The 17,723-nt window shown below is 50.3% G+C and overlaps 2 protein-coding genes across 4 annotated transcripts; one reads left to right on the top strand and one right to left on the bottom strand.

The window, feature by feature from the left end:
- Window positions 1–190: 190 nt before the first annotated feature.
- Window positions 191–9,271, top strand: LOC122372608 (proteasomal ATPase-associated factor 1-like). Of its 3 annotated transcripts, none has more exons than XM_043350040.1 (8): window positions 191–388; window positions 3,736–3,805; window positions 6,319–6,356; window positions 6,688–6,881; window positions 7,234–7,329; window positions 7,571–7,777; window positions 7,968–8,107; window positions 8,549–9,271. In XM_043350040.1, the coding sequence occupies exons 5-8, from the start codon at window positions 7,241–7,243 to the stop codon at window positions 9,010–9,012; spliced, it is 900 nt and encodes a 299-aa protein (XP_043205975.1). In that variant the 5' UTR covers window positions 191–388; window positions 3,736–3,805; window positions 6,319–6,356; window positions 6,688–6,881; window positions 7,234–7,240; the 3' UTR covers window positions 9,013–9,271. The 3 variants fall into 3 exon arrangements, with proteins under 3 accessions (XP_043205975.1, XP_043205978.1, XP_043205976.1); XM_043350041.1 differs by having other exon boundaries at window positions 257–273; XM_043350043.1 differs by lacking the exon at window positions 3,736–3,805 and having other exon boundaries at window positions 227–273.
- A 78-nt stretch (window positions 9,272–9,349) lies between these two features.
- Window positions 9,350–16,379, bottom strand: LOC122372612 (8-oxo-dGDP phosphatase NUDT18-like). Its single transcript, XM_043350047.1, has 7 exons — window positions 16,241–16,379; window positions 15,779–15,916; window positions 13,209–13,338; window positions 12,666–12,847; window positions 11,760–11,991; window positions 11,454–11,553; window positions 9,350–11,088 (listed from the first exon to the last, which is right to left on the bottom strand). The coding sequence occupies exons 2-7, from the start codon at window positions 15,873–15,875 to the stop codon at window positions 10,846–10,848; spliced, it is 984 nt and encodes a 327-aa protein (XP_043205982.1). The 5' UTR covers window positions 15,876–15,916; window positions 16,241–16,379; the 3' UTR covers window positions 9,350–10,845.
- Window positions 16,380–17,723: the final 1,344 nt, after the last annotated feature.

Below are 17,723 nucleotides of genomic sequence, written 5' to 3'. Positions count from 1 at the left end.
TCATACCACAAAAATAAGGCAAAAAGATAGACAAAGTAAAGAAAAAAAATAAATACAGGCATCATTAGAAAGTTAATCTCCTCTCAGTTCCTCTTTCCTCGAAAATGTTTTAATATGGCAGCAATTTGCCAAAAAATGCCAGTAAGAAACACACATATCTGACGCATCCGCTACAAAATATGGCAAGCATGGCGCACGCACGATGAATTTGCAGAGTACGGTGCTGAGTCCCCTGGCAGATACGCGCCCTAATCCAACAAGAACAAGAACAAGGTGCTGAGTGATGAAATTGTTCGAGCGATTCTCTTGCAAGCCCCTGGCTATTTAGCAAGTAAATACTGCTAAAATCGACAATACATCAAGTTCGTTCACCCTTTTAGTTTTTCAGGTACTCTCTTAGCAGACGTCACCCCAATTGCCAGATCTAATGGCCAGTTGAAAAATCTAGAGACTTTTTGAAAAGTCTCTAAATGGGCAGGAAAATCACCCCAGGGGTCAATTAGGGGGCGGGGAACACGAATTTGACACTTATTTTGGCCTAACTCCCCTCCTTCATCCCTAAATCGTCCCTTCAAGGACGGGGCGCGTCAAAAGTGCCTCAAGGGCTCGTCTGATCGCCAAAATAAGGGTCGCAATCGATTCCTCGGGTCGATATCTAGCCGCAGCCTCACGTTCCTGATGTGTGCAGCGTATCCCTTATCCCTTAATCGTCCCTTAAAGGACGGGGCGCGTTTAAAGTGCCTGAAGGGTTCGTCTGATCTCCAAAACATGGATAGCAATCGATTCCTCAGGTCAATATCTAGCCGTGGCCTCACGTTCGAGATGTGTGCAGAATGCAGCGTATCCCTTATTCCTTAATCGTCCCTTGAAGGACGGGGCGCGTTAAAAGTGCTTCTAGGGTTCGTCTGATCCGGCCAAAATAAGGGTCGCAATCGATTCCTCAGGTCAATATCTAGCCGTGGCTTCGGCTTCCAGATGTGTGCAGACTGCAGCGTATCCCTTATTCCTTAATCGTCCCTTAAAGGACGGGGCGCGTTAAAAGTGCCTGAAGGGTTCGTCTGATCGCCAAAGTGCCTCAAGGCCTCGTCTGATCGCCAAAATAATGGTCGCGATCGATTCCTCGGGTCGATATCTAGCCGCAGCGTTGGGTTCCAGATGTGTGGCACCGGTCCCTTACCCCTTAATCGCCCCTAAAAGGAAGGGGCGCGTCAAAAGTGCCTCAAGTCTTCGTCTGATCGCCAAAATAATGATCGCAATCGATTCCTCGGGTCAATATCTAGCCGCAGCCTCGGGATCCAGTGTGTGTGACACCGGTCCCTGGCCCCTTAATCGCCCCTTAAAGGAAGGGGCGCGTCAAAAGTGCCTCAAGGTGTCGTCTGATCGCCAAAATAATGGTCGCAATCGATTCCTCGGGTCGATATCTAGCCGCAGCCTCGGGATCCAGGTGTGTGGCACCGGTCCCTTACCCCTTAAATGCCCCTTAAATCGCGCCCCGTAGGGAGGGGGGCGATCAGACGAACCCTTCAGGCACTTTTAACGCGCCCCGTACTTTAAAGGAAATAGTTCACTTTCACGAAATTATTTTTTTGCAATGGATTTATGATTTTTTATGTTCAAAATGATCAGCAAAGAAAATAAAACCTATTTATAACAAAAGATTATTTCTATATTTTGATAATAAGAAGAACTTTTCAGTTTCTGTAAGGCACAGGCGATCCAGTATGAAAAGAGCATGGGTCCCGAAAATTCTTCAGAAACTAGAGAAATGATCGCGGCCACCGGCATTTGGGCGATCTGCTGCTGCTGAATGTCCTTAGGTATTGATCAGTACGAGAATTTCTCTAGAGTACTCGTAGATAATTTCTCTAGTTTCTGAAGAATTTTCGGTACCCATGCTCTTTTCATACTGGATGCGAATATATGCAAGGCACACATCCTCAACGCAAGACACCTTTTTCGGGACGAGAAATAGAATATCTTTGCCTAGGGTGATCGTTGGGCTGTAAAAGCTCCTGATTTATGCTCGTCTAGCCCAGGCTACGGAACTGCTATTCCAGTTCAAAACCCATGTTAAAAAGTGAACTATTTCCTTTAAGGGACGATTAAGGAATAAGGGATACGCTGCAGTCTGCACACATCTCGAACGTGAGGCCACGGCTAGATATTGACCTGAGGAATCGATTGCTATCCTTATTTTGGCGATCAGACGAACCCTTCAGGCACTTTTAACGCGCCCCGTCCTTTAAGGGACGATTAAGGGATAAGGGATACGCAGCACACATCTGGAAGCCGAAGCCACGGCTAGATATTGACCTGAGGAATCGATTGCGACCCTTATTTTGGCGATCAGACGAACCCTTGAGGCACTTTTAACGCGCCCCGTCCTTTAAGGGACGATTAAGGGATAAGGGATACGCTGCACACATCTGCAACGTGAGGCTGCGGCCACATATTGACGCGAGGAATCGATTGCGACCCTTATTTTGGCGATCAGACGAATCCTTGAGGCACTTTTGACGCGCCCCGTCCTTTAACCCGCGCACCGACGGGGGGGGGGGCGGATATCCGCCCCCCCCTGAGGTTTTTCGCGGATAGCGGGAAAACCGCGGCGCGTAGCGCCGCGAAATTTGGTATGACTATTCTCTCATCAATTTTACACATGGTGTGCAAGTTTGAACCTCCTAACTTTTAAGGTCAGGTCACCAGGTCACTTTGAATGACCCAACCTCAAGTCACTTTTTTGCAACTTTGTCACCGTGCCAGAGCTACAGTAGATGTCGGAGGCCTTTGAAAGTCGCAGGATGTTATTAGGTCATTAGTAGCTACAATTTGTATATCTCGGAATTTTGATGTCGGTGACCTAAGGTCAGGTCAATTTCGCGACCTCCCCATTGTAAGTCAATGGGGGAAAAATCAACTCCCTGTTTTTACCACTAAAACGGGTCGGAATGGCCCCATATACCATACATGACTTCACATACGATCAACCTTCACTACCTTGAGGTCTGTTTTGCTGTTGGGCAGCTGTAAGGTCATGTGACGTCATCAAAGGTCACCAAAGGTTTTTTGCCAATAACTCCTTACAGGAACAAGATACAGCCGCGCGGATGGTCTCATTGTGTTCAGCTCGTCAAGACGCATCGAATGTATACATGATGACCTCGAGGTCACGTGACCTGAGGTCAACCTTTGACCTTGACCTTTCGAGGTCAACATATATATCATTCGATGCGGATTGACGAGAGGATCACGATGATGCCCTTAGTTTGTTCCTATCTTGACTACTTCGAAAGTTATTCGAGAAAAATCCTCTCCATATCTAGCGCCGCCATTTTGACTTTTTCGACCCCTGTGACGTCATCTTTGACCTGACCTGAAAATGACCTTAGTAAAAATTGTAGACCTTGTCCGTGCGTATCCGATGCCGTTTACCGCTTGTCGCTATCTTGCTTCGTTCTCGAGATCTCGGGGGGGGCGGTCATCCGCCCCCCCCCCCGTCGGTACTAAGTTGGCGCAGACCCCCGTCGGTGCGCGGGTTAAGGGAGGATTAAGGGATGAAGGAGGGGAGTTAGACCAAATAAGTGTCATATTCGTGTTCCCCGCCCCCTAATTGACCCCTGGGGTGATTTTCCTACCCATTTAGAGACTTTTCAAAAGTCTCTAGATTTTTCAACTGGCCATTAGATCGGCAATTGGGGTGACGTCTGCTAAGAGAGTACCGTTTTTCATTACAAGCATTGCGCTTATCTGAAACGAATTGGGTTGAAATGATACTGCTCCAGGAGAATTGGAATGATGCTTTCAGGTCAGTGCCTAAGAAAGATGACAATGCTGGGACAGTGAATTTGATCTCAGGTCTATGCAATAAATATGAAATTAAATTGTGAAATTTGGGCAGTAACTATTGAGTGCCAAAGTTTTATAGTCCCTTTTATTCTTAATTGACTTTTTATATGTGGGCATTGTCATGTATAGATAAAGGACTCTGAAATGTATTTCAGAGTAAATTGAGATTGTCTCAACATTTTTCAACAGCCAGTAACCTTCAAGACTAGCACACAAGCACGTCATGCTATTAAACATGTTGATCATGTGGTTTTATGGTTGGGTGTTTGCAGTTTGTGACTCGTCCTTTGCTACTGGCAAAGTTTCAGTTTTAGGGGTAGTAGTAAAGCAGGAATCATACTTGTTTTTGCAATCAAGGAGAGGTGCTATACCTGAAGTGCTTCCTCCTACCACCAAAAACCAAAACAAACTAACTTGCATAGGCGTCGCCAGAGATTTTTGGTTGGGGGGGCAAAATCAACTTTTGTGTCAAAACTTGCCTTTCCCCAGTCTTAAATCACTCGTTTTACATATCATTCGACGCGCAATGGTGCGAGGAATCCCATGGTGACAAAGGTTTCCTTCTAGCTATGACATGTAATTTTTTAAAGAAAAATTCGAAATTTTGAAATTTCATAAAACGACTGATAGAATTATAGTGGCTGCGATTGCAGACGCACTGCAGAGGGCCCCTGTGCAGACGCTCGACGCTCATGATCATTACCTACCGATTTAGAGGTGAAAAACGCTCCATTTGATCGGATCACCCTGCTAAAACCTCCATTCACGCATGCATGCAGAGGTTTTACGTGAAATGCATAGGACTTATCCCAGCCGCCGATCGTAGCTAAGTTGGGCATTCGGCGGAGAGTGAATGTGTGAAGTGTGAATCGGAAGTAATTCATCTTTGCTCCAGTGAGAGGAGTGTTTTGTTCACTCGAGTGTGAACAAAAGTTTCTCGTTTTTCGTGTGAAGGGAAGCGCTGCAAACGTGAAAAAAACTGTTAAACAGAACCAAAAGTTACGCACGGCATAGCGGCAAGGGATCCCTTAGAGATAGGTTTGTGACTTCCAAGCCATTTCAGGCCACTCAGGGTCAGTGCTGACTCTCAGAAGCCTGCTTAGGATCCCGGAGATCGACGTGGGTCACCTCAAATATTTACGCGTACGTGGTGCTTTAGGGCTTTCCGAGCCCAAGGTGGGGTCCTCAGAAGCCAGTGTGGGCGGCGGGCGCTAAAGACTAGGCCCAGGGTGAGCCTGGAGCCCTCGGATAGCAGTGTGAACCCTCGGGGTCTATGTCGAATCCCTAAGGACCCTACGTAGGGACATAATAAACATGTGTTGCGGACCTCAGAGGGACACGTGAGCTGTGACCCCGCAGCTGCCGGCTTGGGGTTGGCAAAGTCTGTCGCCTCAAAAATTTGGCTGAACTATCAGAGGCCAGTTAAGGTTCTCAGAAATGTTCGAAGGCTCAAAGATCCCTGTATGGGCCCTCAAAGAACATGGACACCAGTGGGGCTTTCAGAGGCCGGTTTGGGCCCTCTAAAAGCTTCTTTAGGGCTCAGTGAAGCTCCTTAGGAGCCTTTGTTTAAAGCAAGCTCATGAGCCCTGCGACACTTGTACGGTACTTGAGCCTGTCGCAGACATTTGACGAGAGTTGAGAAAGGCCCCGAAGATTTCGTTTCACGCTTTGAACGAAAATTGTGTCAGCACTCCAAAACTTATGAAAATCAGCTGTAAAATGTAATAAAGAACGAACTAGGAACATGTAATGAATCACATCATTGACATTTCCGAGTCTGGACTTGGAGTCTTGAAGATTTTGGCGACTGCGAGTCAGACTCTGGTTTGAACTGCCCGCTCCAACCGAGTCTGACCTCCCAGGCATTCTCAGAAAGGTACCCCCATTTTTTCCCGACTCCAAAATCTCATCGGATCTGTATCGATCTCAGGGGTGCCCGGTCCGAGGTTGGGGGGGCAAGCTGCCCCGCTTGCCCCCCGTGGCGACGCTAATGCTAACTTGACCTAACCTAACCTATAGCCCATAACCTAGCACCTACAGGCTATAACCTACAAACCTACTGCCTACAGAAGCATCTCTGGGTATAGTGCCTCTCATTGGTTGCCAAAGATGCCTGCTTTCCTACTTGATACCAGCTTAGGTCATTTGGCAAGCTGCTATTACCACACTGTATGTGGAAGGCTTTTTATATTAATATGTACACAAGTTAAAACATCACAAATTGGTAGAAATAGCTTCCCTGCATTTCATTCAATTGCAAAGAACAGCTGCTGCTGATAGGTCAAAGCTTGAATTACAATACTGCTCCCTGTTATTTATTTTTTGTGAATAGACTAGTTGTTGCTTTGTTTGTGCGCAGTTTTAGTCTTCAGCATGCAAAGCTGAGCTTGCTGTGTAAATCCAACCTGACATGCTCATATTACCCTGCTCCTTTTCTCAGCAGGCTGAGCTGACCAGCAACTTGTTTTTCAGAAATGGTGAAACAGCTTGGGTTACTCTGAAGCAGCCTGGTAAGTCATGTGTTAATGTTAAGGAGGATATGATTTGCTTTTTTCAGTATCTATTACCTCTGTTCTAAGGAGTTTCAATTTTACCATGAACTGCTATGAAGGTATTGTGGAGCCTGGATGGTAGAAAATGCTACCTACCAACAATATCAAGACTAAGGCTATTTTGGCAATGGTATTGTGAAACAAGAAACCAGCATTTTAAGTCAGGATGCCACTCAGGGAATACCAGCAAAATTTGCTGCACTATTGGGTTCACAGCAGTTGTTGCATTGCCATTGCATTCTGTGGAATAGCAGCTGTCAACTGCTGACAGTGCGTGTGCCGTTTGCAGGCGAGTCCAGCGTGCACGGCCGGCTGCAGGCGGCGCCGCCGGGGCCCGACCAGGAGCCGGCCGTGCACGGCTCGGACGGGTTCTGGGCGCGCCGCTGCGGCGCCGACGCGCTCGAGGTGGGCCACCAGTCGAGCCCGGCCGTCTACCGGCACCTGCTGCCGGCCGCCGAGCTGCGCGCCCTGCACTTCAAGGCCGTGAGTCGGGCACGGGTCAGGGCCGTTCAGTGATGTTCATGTCATCAAAAGATCACCGGCTGCCGATGTATTATGACTCTGTTAGTCGACGTACAGTCGACATGCCGTGACCTCTATCTACTGACGTAGGGTGTCCTCTGGCGGCCGATTTGGCTTCTCCCTCTGACAGCCAACATACAGTGTCCCGTGTCGCCTGATATGCGAAACCATTAGGTGACCTGTGTGGACTGGATGATACCTCAGGTGACCGGTGTATATGATGCCCTTAGGCGACGAGAGTGGATTTGATACCCTCAGTGACGGGTGTGGATGTGGGATCCTCAGGTGACCGATGTGGATTTGACACCCTCAGGTGACCGATGTGGATGTGTCGGCCAGCGGTCTGGGCGTCTCCTGCTCCGCAGACGAGACCCTGCGTGTGTGGGAGTCGGCCACTGGAGAGGTTCGGGTACGTGAACCAGTAACCGTTAGAGGACTGCATTGATCACAAACTGATCACTGACGGTCAATCCGTGACTGCTGTGCAATTGTGCAACTTACTTCGACTTGTTCCCGGTATTTCATGGTCTGTCTTCTGGCATCCCCGGTGTCTCGTGATACCTCACCTGACCTTTCCGTTATCTCCTGGTCTGTTTCCTCCCCTCCCGTCGGTGATTTCGTTGACCTCTGACCCCCGTACCCGCCGGCAGCGGGGAGCTGTCCGGACACCTGGGCGAGGTCTACACCTGCCGGTTCTTTCCCTCCGGAGTCGTGATACTCAGCGGCGGCGCGGACATGCAGCTCAAGATCTGGTCGGCCGAGACGGGCCAGTGCGCGGCCACTCTGCGCGGGCATACGGGCGCGGTGCTGGCCACGGCCATCGTCGATCGCGGCAGGAACATCATCTCGGCAGGCAGGTCAGTCAGTGAACCCTGGTCAATGAACCTTGGTGTCCCTCGCCTCGACCTGTGTGAGATAGTCTAGTCAGCGGTCTCAGTATCTCTTCTTATTCGAGCCTCAAGTGTGTGCTGATCTCGCCCCGTGTTGCTCTCTGCGTGTGAAGCGAGCCTGGTCCTCTGGCGTATGACATGCGGTCTGGTCCGACAGGGACGGCCACTGTAAGCTCTGGGACGTCGGCGAGCAGCGGTGTCTGGCCGATTTGTGTGAGATCGACTCTGTGATCAACTGCGTGCTGCTGACGGACCTGCCCGACGGCCTGGACCCCGGATCGCGTGACGAACCGCCCAGTGAGTACCTCGGCTGTGTGGAGGTGGAGGGCCGCCGAACGGGAGGGCCCGAAGTGGGGTAACCAGGCCAAGGTAGGACTTGTCGATAGCTGCCAAACTGTAACAAAATTAACGTTGATGTGCGGATGCCTCAATCACGGAGCACTTCGGCGTAATCATTTTTTTTTTTTTTGCTTTATATGATCTTCCAGATCAGGCTTCCGATGAGAGTCGACGGTGTTCCTCCCCTCCCTTTGTGATGTGGCGGTGTCTCCGTGACTTTACTGTTCCCTCTCAGGCCAGGTCGGCGGTGTCTTGCTGCCGGTTCGTGGTTTTTACTGCGTCCTACCGTGCATTGGCTGTTTTTCCGTCCCTCCGCGGTGAGCTAACAGCGTCCTACCGTCCCTCCTGGAGGTGACTGTGTCCCACCGTGAGCTGACAACTGTCCCTGTCCCTCGGCAGATGAGCGGGAGGTGGGCACGGAGGGCCGGCTGGTGGCCGTCGGCTCGGAGGACGGCTGCGTCCGGCTGGTGGCCGCGCACAGCCGGCGGCAGCTGACCAGCTGGCAGCTGCCGGCCGCCGTCACGGCGCTCAGCTGCCCGACGCCGGGCCGACTGGCAGCCGGCTGCCGGGACGGCTCCGTCTGCTGGCTGGAGGTGCGCTCCGGCCGACAGCTGGGTGCCGGCCGTCGCTCGTGCTCGCCCGTGCTGGCGCTGCGGCCCGTCTCCGGCCGGCTGCTGGTGGCGCGCGCTGACGGCACCGTGCACACGGAGGAGCCACCGGACGGTGACCGGGCGGACCCTCCGCACACCGTGGTACTCTGCGGACCCGACTGTGAGCCCGTGTACGGTCTGAGCGACAACGGACGGCAGCTGTTCACGGCCGGCCGGGACTGCTGCGTGCGCCGCTACAAACTGCCTCTGTGACCTGCCCACGGAACGTAATCTACGTCTCCGTCAACTGTGCGTGTGACCGGTCGGGGGAAGAGAGGCAAGTCCGCAGGGCATGGGGGTCACGCCTCCGCTGCATTGCCGTAATGTGCCACTGCCGCCTCCCACAGTTGTGCGCTCAGTGCCCATCCTCCAGGTCGTCTGAGCCGGTCACTATCCCCGACCGATTCGGGGGTTTAACCCTGCTCGCATTGTGCTCGTCATTAATTTGTGATAAATGAATTAACTTACTTTGTTTTTGTCTTTCAGTGACAGTGACCCAACATCCGGACCATGGGCGGATGCACCATTTCCACAATCAAAAGAAAAGCCATATAGAAAGTAAAAATATATTAGCGACTTGAGCGAGGCGAAGTCGGCCGACCACCGGCTCGCCATCCAATTAGTAGCGACACCTACCACCAAAGAGCGAGCGGCGACGGACCGTCTGGCGCTGCGGGCGCCACGCGACGGGCCAGCGTCCAGCGCACGCTGCAGAAGGCACGGGTCCGTACACACAGAAATACACACTTTACAGTCATATACATAAGGCCGAAGGGCGCAGCACAGCAGATGGACGGAAACGTAACAACATAACCGCAGCGGCGCGGGGGTAGCAGGACACTCGCGGGCAGCGGGGGTGGACAGTACAGCCGTCACCACTGGTGAGCGGTGCTGGGAGTACACTGAGAGCAGCGGCGGCAGAATCCCATACCGGCCACGAACGAACGGCGACCGCGGAGCTGGAGACCGATCCAGCATCACGCCATCGACTCGCTGGCCCTGGCGCTGAAACCCATCGGCAGACATGGTGCGAATAGGGACCGAACAGACGGCCTAGACTCGGAAACTAACATCACCGCCAGACAAACAAATATACACGGACGGGACAGTCTGCCGACGACACAGTACTCTACTGGCAGGACACAACACAAGTGGGCACTGTGCAGGCCGCCACTTGGGGGGGCATGAACCCCCATCGGAGTGCATAGCGACTGAGCAGGCAGACAATCCAGACACTAAAACCTACTGGCATGTAAGGCAGACAGACGGGGTCGGCTACCACTGAAACCCGTCGGCTAACGAATATACAAAGACGAAGCGAGCTGATGCCAGCAGCAGTGCAAATAATCATCCACCAAATAGATATATGTATGTGGTAACTGTAACACACGAATATATCTTTTCTTATGTCTGATAAAGAAGAGTAGCAGCTACCACCTAAAGCCAGTTTCCATCAGTCATGCCATTTGGCCCGCAGGGAACGCACAAATTGGTCACGGTTCACATACACGTAAACGATTAACGTTACTGGCAACGTTGACATTTTTAAAATATACAGCTTCAAAATGTTCTATTTCATTTGCTAAAACAAATAATTTAACTAGGTATGCCTGGTCGGAATATCCTTAAATTCCCTACTTCAGTATCTCAAACCTCGTCCCTTCGTAAATAAAGCCAAAGCAAGCTCGCAAGTCGTTGTACACCTGGGAATACCATTGCGTCGGCCCGTGTTTGCCAGAGCTACCACCAGTCTGTTGCACTGCCCGCCGATCGGTGGCTGGCCTGAGCCACCGGCGGGCGCCCGGTGATTGGCCGCGGGGCCGGGGGCGTCGCCACCTCCGACCCCGGGCCGGCAGCGGTGCTCTGTGCTCCAGGCTGGAAGACAACCACCACAGCAGCATGCATCTCTCAATCCCCGACGTCCGGCAGTCTCCGTTGAAGCGGCGGCTGTCACGCACCAGTCGGTGCATTCGGCCGTGCAGGTGCCCGACACCGGCCGGCAGTGCGGGTGGTCGGCCGCCACCGCCGCCGTCCGGCCGCCGCGCCTTACCTGATGACGTTCAGCGACACCAGCTGATTTTTGCCGAGCCGGTCGAGCAGCGCGTGACCCAGCTCGCGGTTCAGCTCGCACCACTGGTACTTGTCGATCAGGTGCACCTCCTCCAGCGGTTTTCGGACGGGCACGAGCAGCGTGAGGCAGAGGCCGGCCGGCTGGTCGGGCTGGTGGCTGTACTCGACCGAGAGCACGCCGGCCGGCCGGTGCGGCGGCAGGTCGGCTCCGAACATCTCCTACGGAGGGAGAGGCGTGTGTCAGACTTCAGGGTGGGATGTAAGGAAATTGAATAATAAGTCGTGCGGAAAAGTACACGACAGCCAGAATATCTTATGACACACAACAGTCACAGCAAAGGTCAAACCTCACGGCCACAGCACATAATAAAGATAAGACCTCACAGTGCAATGCTACAACATTAAAACTCACGGCACACTGCACATGCCATCACACCTATTTGACACGGTCGAGGTTGGTAACAAATCAACAAACTGCAGCACAAGGGACACATGTCAGCTCTGATAGCACGCGGTACAAGCCAGAAGACCTCGCGACACACGGCACAGGCCACGGTCTGTAAAGCGGCGTCAACTTACCGTCATATACTTTTGAGCGTTGAGTGGATGCTGCGGGGCGGCGATATTTCGCATGTGGGCAGGTGTAGAGACGTCTTCTCCGACATCAGAACACTGACCCGGTTACTGAAACAGACGGAACGCTCGGTGAACAAAGCCATTCAGACGTCACCAAGGTAATTGTGTCAATCAGAAAACTCAAGCTATATAAAAAAGAACGTCCATTCCAATTCATGGAACAACAAACTATGTAAAATCAGGTAATCAGCAATATCACGCTGTGTAAGAAGCTGTACAAGCAGTACCCGATTCGCTCCCGCCCCCGTCCTCACTTGGCGCGTTTTCGGACGCAGACGACCAGCCGGAGCAGGAGGCGGCGGTGGGCTCGCGCCGCCGGCAGCCGCTCCGGGTGCCAGGCGGCCGCGCCGCGCGCATGGTACGCGCGCGCCAGCTCCACCAGCGGCTCGATGTCCCTGGCGCGCAGTTCGTAGGCGCTCAGGTCGGCCACCCACTGGGCCTGCAGCGACTCCGGGTCGGCGTCGGCCGGCGTCTTCAGCCGACCGCCTGTGGGTAAGGAGGCGGCGGTCACACTACGGCACTGCCGCCAGCGACACACAGCACAGTCATACCGTGCAGCGAGACAGATTATAACAGATTGGTACTGGACCATAAAGCATCAGATAACTGAATGGTACGGCTGAACCTCTCACCGAATCAGATATGAGATAACTGACCGTTACATAGAACACAGCACTTCAGACAGAACACTAAACAACACTGGACCAACAACAACCCGTGACAACAGCTGATCGGTCACATGATCACTGACCTGTAACTGACCTGACCAGTAACCTGTAACATTTAGCCTGCGACTGGCCCGTGACGTTTGACCAGTGACCCGAACTGTGACTGGCCTCTGTGACAGACCGTGATGCTTAATCTCCATGACTAATGACTAGCCTGTACCGTTTAACCCGTGACTAGACCGCACCGTTTAAGCCGTGACTAACCTGTACCGTTTAACCCGTGACTAGACCGCACCGTTAAACCCGTGACTAGCCTGTACCGTTAAACCCGTGACTAGCCTGTACCGTTTGACCCGTGACTAGCCTGTACCGTTAAACCCCTGACTAGCCTGTACCGTTAAACCCGTGACTTAGCCCGTGCCGTTGAACCCACAACTCGCCTGTACCGTTTAACCCGTGAGTCTAGCCTGTGCTGTTTAGCCCACGACTCGCCTGTGACGGTGCCGGTGACGACGAAGCGGTACCAGGCGCCGCCGGCCGTCTCCACCATCAGCAGGGTGGTCGGCTCCAGCTCCAGACCCGTCTCCTCGAGCACCTCGCGACGCGCCGCCTCGGCGATCGTCTCTCCGGCCTCCATCCGGCCGGCCGGCAGGTACCACTGGCCGGCGCACGAGCTGTGGTATACGGTACAGAGTTACTACACGGCAGGTACGCGTACCACAGTACGAGCTGTGGTACGCGGTACAGAGTTACTACGCGGCAGGTACCTCTGACCGGCGCACGAGCTGTATACGGTACAGAGTTACTACACGGCAGGTACCTCTGACCGGCGCACGAGCTGTGGTATACGGTACAGAGCCACGTGGCTCGTTACACGGCACACTTTCATTACGCTTCGAGACGTTAGCCACGATACTGGTGTATCAGATTATATTCAGGAGTCAGGACGCATTCTCACTTTCACTGATCTGAAAAAATGAGATTGCCCAGTTGATTTTCTTTTAGCAAAATAAGCTCGAGCAAAAGTATGCTTACCTTTTGGCTTCCTGAATCATCAGCACCTCTCCTTTATCGTTGACAATGGCCGCAGCTACGACATAGCAGATGTTCTTCTTTAATTCAGGGGTAAATGTAGAGGGTGATGATGGAGCGACGCCCTTTGCGGCTGTAAGAAGGAAACAATGAGTTAAATTGTGAACATATTCCAGCATGTCCAATGCACAAATGACATTTTGTCTCGCAAACAAATAAAAATGACGGGCATTTACATTTATTAGACCTGCTGAGTGCTGAATGGTTAAAATAAGAACAAACAAGATTCTCTCTATTTTTTTTTTTAACACAAACTATTCTCAGAGACCTAAAAATTGCTTCTCTGTTAAGAATATCACTTGCTTTAACAATAATCAGCAGCAAAAAATCAGCATTGTGGAGAGAATCAAATGAAAATTTACTATAATCAGCTGTAGCCTGAAACAATAAATCAAGTAAAACAAAGTCAATGGTTATTATGGAAAATCAAGGCAGTGGCCCTTGTCAACCACATAGTGGCAAACTGCGCTGTGTCCCCTATACCTCAGTTCCTCACCACCCCACCTAGCATTAATGAGCAAAGTTCAAAAACTTATATTTATTTGCGTGAGGTCTCTTGACATCACCTCCTGACCTAATGTTAAACAGATGTATATTCAGGTCAGGACATTGTTCCCAGCCTGCCTTGACTTGCTAACTCAATCTAGCCTGGATTTATTGATGAATGAATCTGATCTCATGGCATGTTTTACCCCCAATAGTCGACTGTATTGTATTGGCCTTTTAGCAACACCTAACCAGTGCTGGAAATGAGGCCGCTTTCTGGTCCCGGCGTTTTATTCTCCGGGCGGGTTAATCCCGTCCAGCGCTTAGCCTTTCGGGACCCACTCAAGGTCGCGGTTGTTTTCGCCGCTCGGCCCAGTCGAGATGCAAAGTTGATAGTCAAACGAAGCTTATTTAGGGTCAGCCAAACCAACCTAGTCTGGAGTAACTGTTAAATGTATGCATATAGATGAAAGAAAAGGGTTTTGCTGAATCGATTAATTTCGAAGTCGTATATTCAGATGCCCCAAATAAACTTCGTGTGACTATCAACTTTGCATCTCGAATGGGCCGAGCGGCGAAAACAACCGCGGCTCTGAGAGGGTCCCGAAAGGCTAAGCGCTAGATGGGGCTGACCCACCAGGAGAATAAAACGCCTGGACCAGAAAGCGGCCTCATTTCCAGCACTGCACCTAACGCACAGGGGGAGAGATGCCTAGGCTGGCCCTGCCCCTAGCCCCTGATTGGGCTAGAGCATCACAACAATGACGCATGGGCTGCCCATGACAAAAGGAAGGTAGTGATAGCCAATCTAGTATCTACATAAAGGTTCTAGGTCATTAATTTACCTTCCAGGTCAAGTCAATGACCCAAATGGGTCATTAAGATGGGTCAGGTTAGGACGTAAGATCAGCCCATGGGCATCCTTCCAGCCATTATCAGTGGGTGTAAATCGACACTGAGTCTCACATGTTGCATAGGCACCAAACTATGTTCAAATAGGTGCTTAATTTGAAGTCAACTAAAAATAAAATACCAATAACTCATAAAGCTTAAAAGAAGTCAACCAAAGTGATATAAGGTAAAGGACTTTGACCTAGGTCATTGTAATAAACCTGAGCTTTATGTACCATAAAACCCACTATAATCTACAAGACAAAGAACATTTCATATGTCAAAAAATGAGATGTTGGCAAAAAATGAGAAAAGCCAGGAAGCACACAGGCAATGTGTGCCAACATTTAACAGACTCAAGCAAAAGGTCATTAGTCAAAGGGCATTTGGGTCAGGGTCATGACATTTCCAGAGAAGATGTGAAATTGATTGACTGCAGGGTATTATAAATGCTGTTGCAATCTCTCCCTGTCATGTAATTTATTCATGAATGTTCAGGGAGGGTACATTTGTAGATCAACAACAGACTCGATTAAAGGGACCCTCCCACCTTAACATTAGATTGAGTTGAGATAGCCAAAATGGGGTCCCTGGCTCACAATTACCGGTTTCGGCACTCACAACATCGAGAAATGCCTTAAATCGGAAATATTGAATTTCAAAATTGCAGCATTTTGATTCAGAGGGGCTAATGCTTAGGAATACCCCTCTGAATGTGTGACGTCAGCTCAAATATCTAACGATTTTTAAATGTTTGACTAAAACGTTTTGTAGCACGCGGTGGTATATGCTATTTGCGCACAACATCTGCCGCAAACGCCGCACTTCTAAAATAAAGTCGCTAGAAACAGCGGAGATCCCAAAAAGTAAACAAAAGTAAAAGTCTAATATCTTGAAAACCGGTGAATATTTTTCGATGAAATTTGGTAGATATTGGTTTTCGCTCTTTCTGAACCGAGCGACATCACTATCATGCCAATTCATTGACTTTTTTGAAGGTGGGAGGGTCCCTTTAATCATGTTTCAGGACAAAGAAAGCAGGATTAGATAAGGTCAAGGAAGATGAAGCTGTTGAACAGGTGAGGTATACTGAGGAGCATAAACCTGGCAAACAGACACACCCTGAAAGTACCTACCTGTTGCTTCATTTTGGTCTTCAAGGGAAAAATCACAAAACTCTTCTGTATCTAGTGCTTGCCCATCCAGCAGTTTCTGCACCATTTCTTCAGCCATAGCTGACAGACGGTGGTTAACCTCTTATACAGCCTTGATATCTGCAAAAGGTGGGTGGAGGCCAGAGCGTGAAAACATGGGGACAATACGACACCAAATCGCAAACGACCATATTTTGTTATAAGACTCAAGATGAAGCATCCCTATTGTCTAATTTGTCTTTGTTATCACTAATCCATCCTGCAAAACAATCTACAGTAAATATCAATCACTAACAAGCTTTAGGTAGTTGAATAAATCACTTAGTTTGGTTAGGCGCGGTAGGCAAGCCGTATGACGCGGTTGTGGCATTTGAAACGCAGAGAAAGAAGTCATTAGCACGCTTTCCACAAACTTTTCAAATATTTTATTCAAATCGCTCTTACCAGGAATTGGTCGTTAACACGTGGAGCTACAACAAGTCAATATATAATCCTGCGTAAATTCATTTACGTATCCACGTACGATTACGTTTCAGAAAGTTTCAAGGTATGTGTTATTGTCTGACTCACAGGGGCATGAGCAGGGCTGTTCGGGTCCCTGCAGCATAGATCTGTGCTGCGTGCGTCATACTCGGGTGACGTCAACCGCCTGGCTCCGCCCACTCTCCGCCGGCACGCCGCGGCCGAGCGTCGCTGCAGCCTATTTCAAACGCGGCGAACCGTTGCGCGGTTGGACTGGTGATTGTCGCTCAAATAACGTTTAAATTGCGTTCAAATGTGGTTAATAGCAAAGTGCTACCGAAAAGAGTGATAATGATACCCAAAAAACAACATACAAACCGCTTACAATAAGAAATATCGGACGGTAAACTTTAATCCGCGCCACTTTCGCCTCCTGCAGCACCGAATTTCGTGCTGCAGGAAAACGAAGCATGCTTCAGTAGGTGACGTCACACAGGCGGTGACGTCGGAGTGTGGGCGGGACTAACGGGCGACGAAGTCCTCACTGCGCATGCGTGCTGCAGCATATTTCATTTTGGCTGCGCAGCCGAACAGCCCTCGTCTAATATCCCTAATAGCGTTGGGGCTATAACTCCGACGGAAACAATAACCCGGTTTACATAGCATGTTTGACGAGGCTCTAGCTCGTTAGTTTGGCGATAATTTCGATGCAGATGGTCTTCAAATATTTGGAGGGGATCATTTTGTAAATTGTTAAGCACCATTAGCATCTTTTGCAACATCACGGACGGAGATACAAGCTTCAAGCTTGCAACAATGAACAAACCCTATGTAAACGCGTCTAATGATGACTTGAATCACACCATACGCGATTTTATGGTTCATTTCGAATATGGTTATTTCAGGTACCCTCGGTGAAATTGAGAGGTCAATGAATCGTTCCCTCTTCCAACTCGTCATCCAAGGGGCCGATCGAAACGAATCGCCACCATTGGATTCGCTTACTGCGATTTCTTCCGCCACTGACATCAAGAGGTCAACTTCGTTTTCGTCTATTGCAGCTTTAATATAGCTTGGCAACTACCGGACCAATCGAGACTAAAACGCAACTATTATATCTGTTGTTAAGTATTTTATCAGCCGAATTTCGCATACCTATGGAGCCCTAATTGCCGTTTCAGCGTATGACGATGCCTGATGCTACCAGGTATTGGCGCTCGGTTCCTATGAAAATGTAAGCAAAAATTGGCGATACTGCTTACGCTTTCATGGAAACTGAGTGCCAATACCTGGTCGCGCAATGCAGCGGCATGTCGTGAAACAGGGCCTTTCAACCAGCCGCGTCAAGGAAACACTGGCATCGGAGCGCCAATATACTACCTTTCTGGATCCATCTATGCCTCAATCAGGCTTATACGGTCTTGCATCACGCCCTGCGTCGTGGTACGTCGTCGGCGATTCCGCC

This window comes from Amphibalanus amphitrite, unplaced genomic scaffold, assembly GCF_019059575.1.
Source record: "Amphibalanus amphitrite isolate SeventyFive unplaced genomic scaffold, NRLGWU_Aamphi_draft 001378F_arrow, whole genome shotgun sequence".
Classification (NCBI taxonomy): Eukaryota; Metazoa; Arthropoda; class Thecostraca; order Balanomorpha; family Balanidae; genus Amphibalanus; species Amphibalanus amphitrite.
The sequence above is the reverse complement of the archived record's forward strand: the minus strand, read 5'-3'. Positions and strand labels throughout refer to the sequence as shown.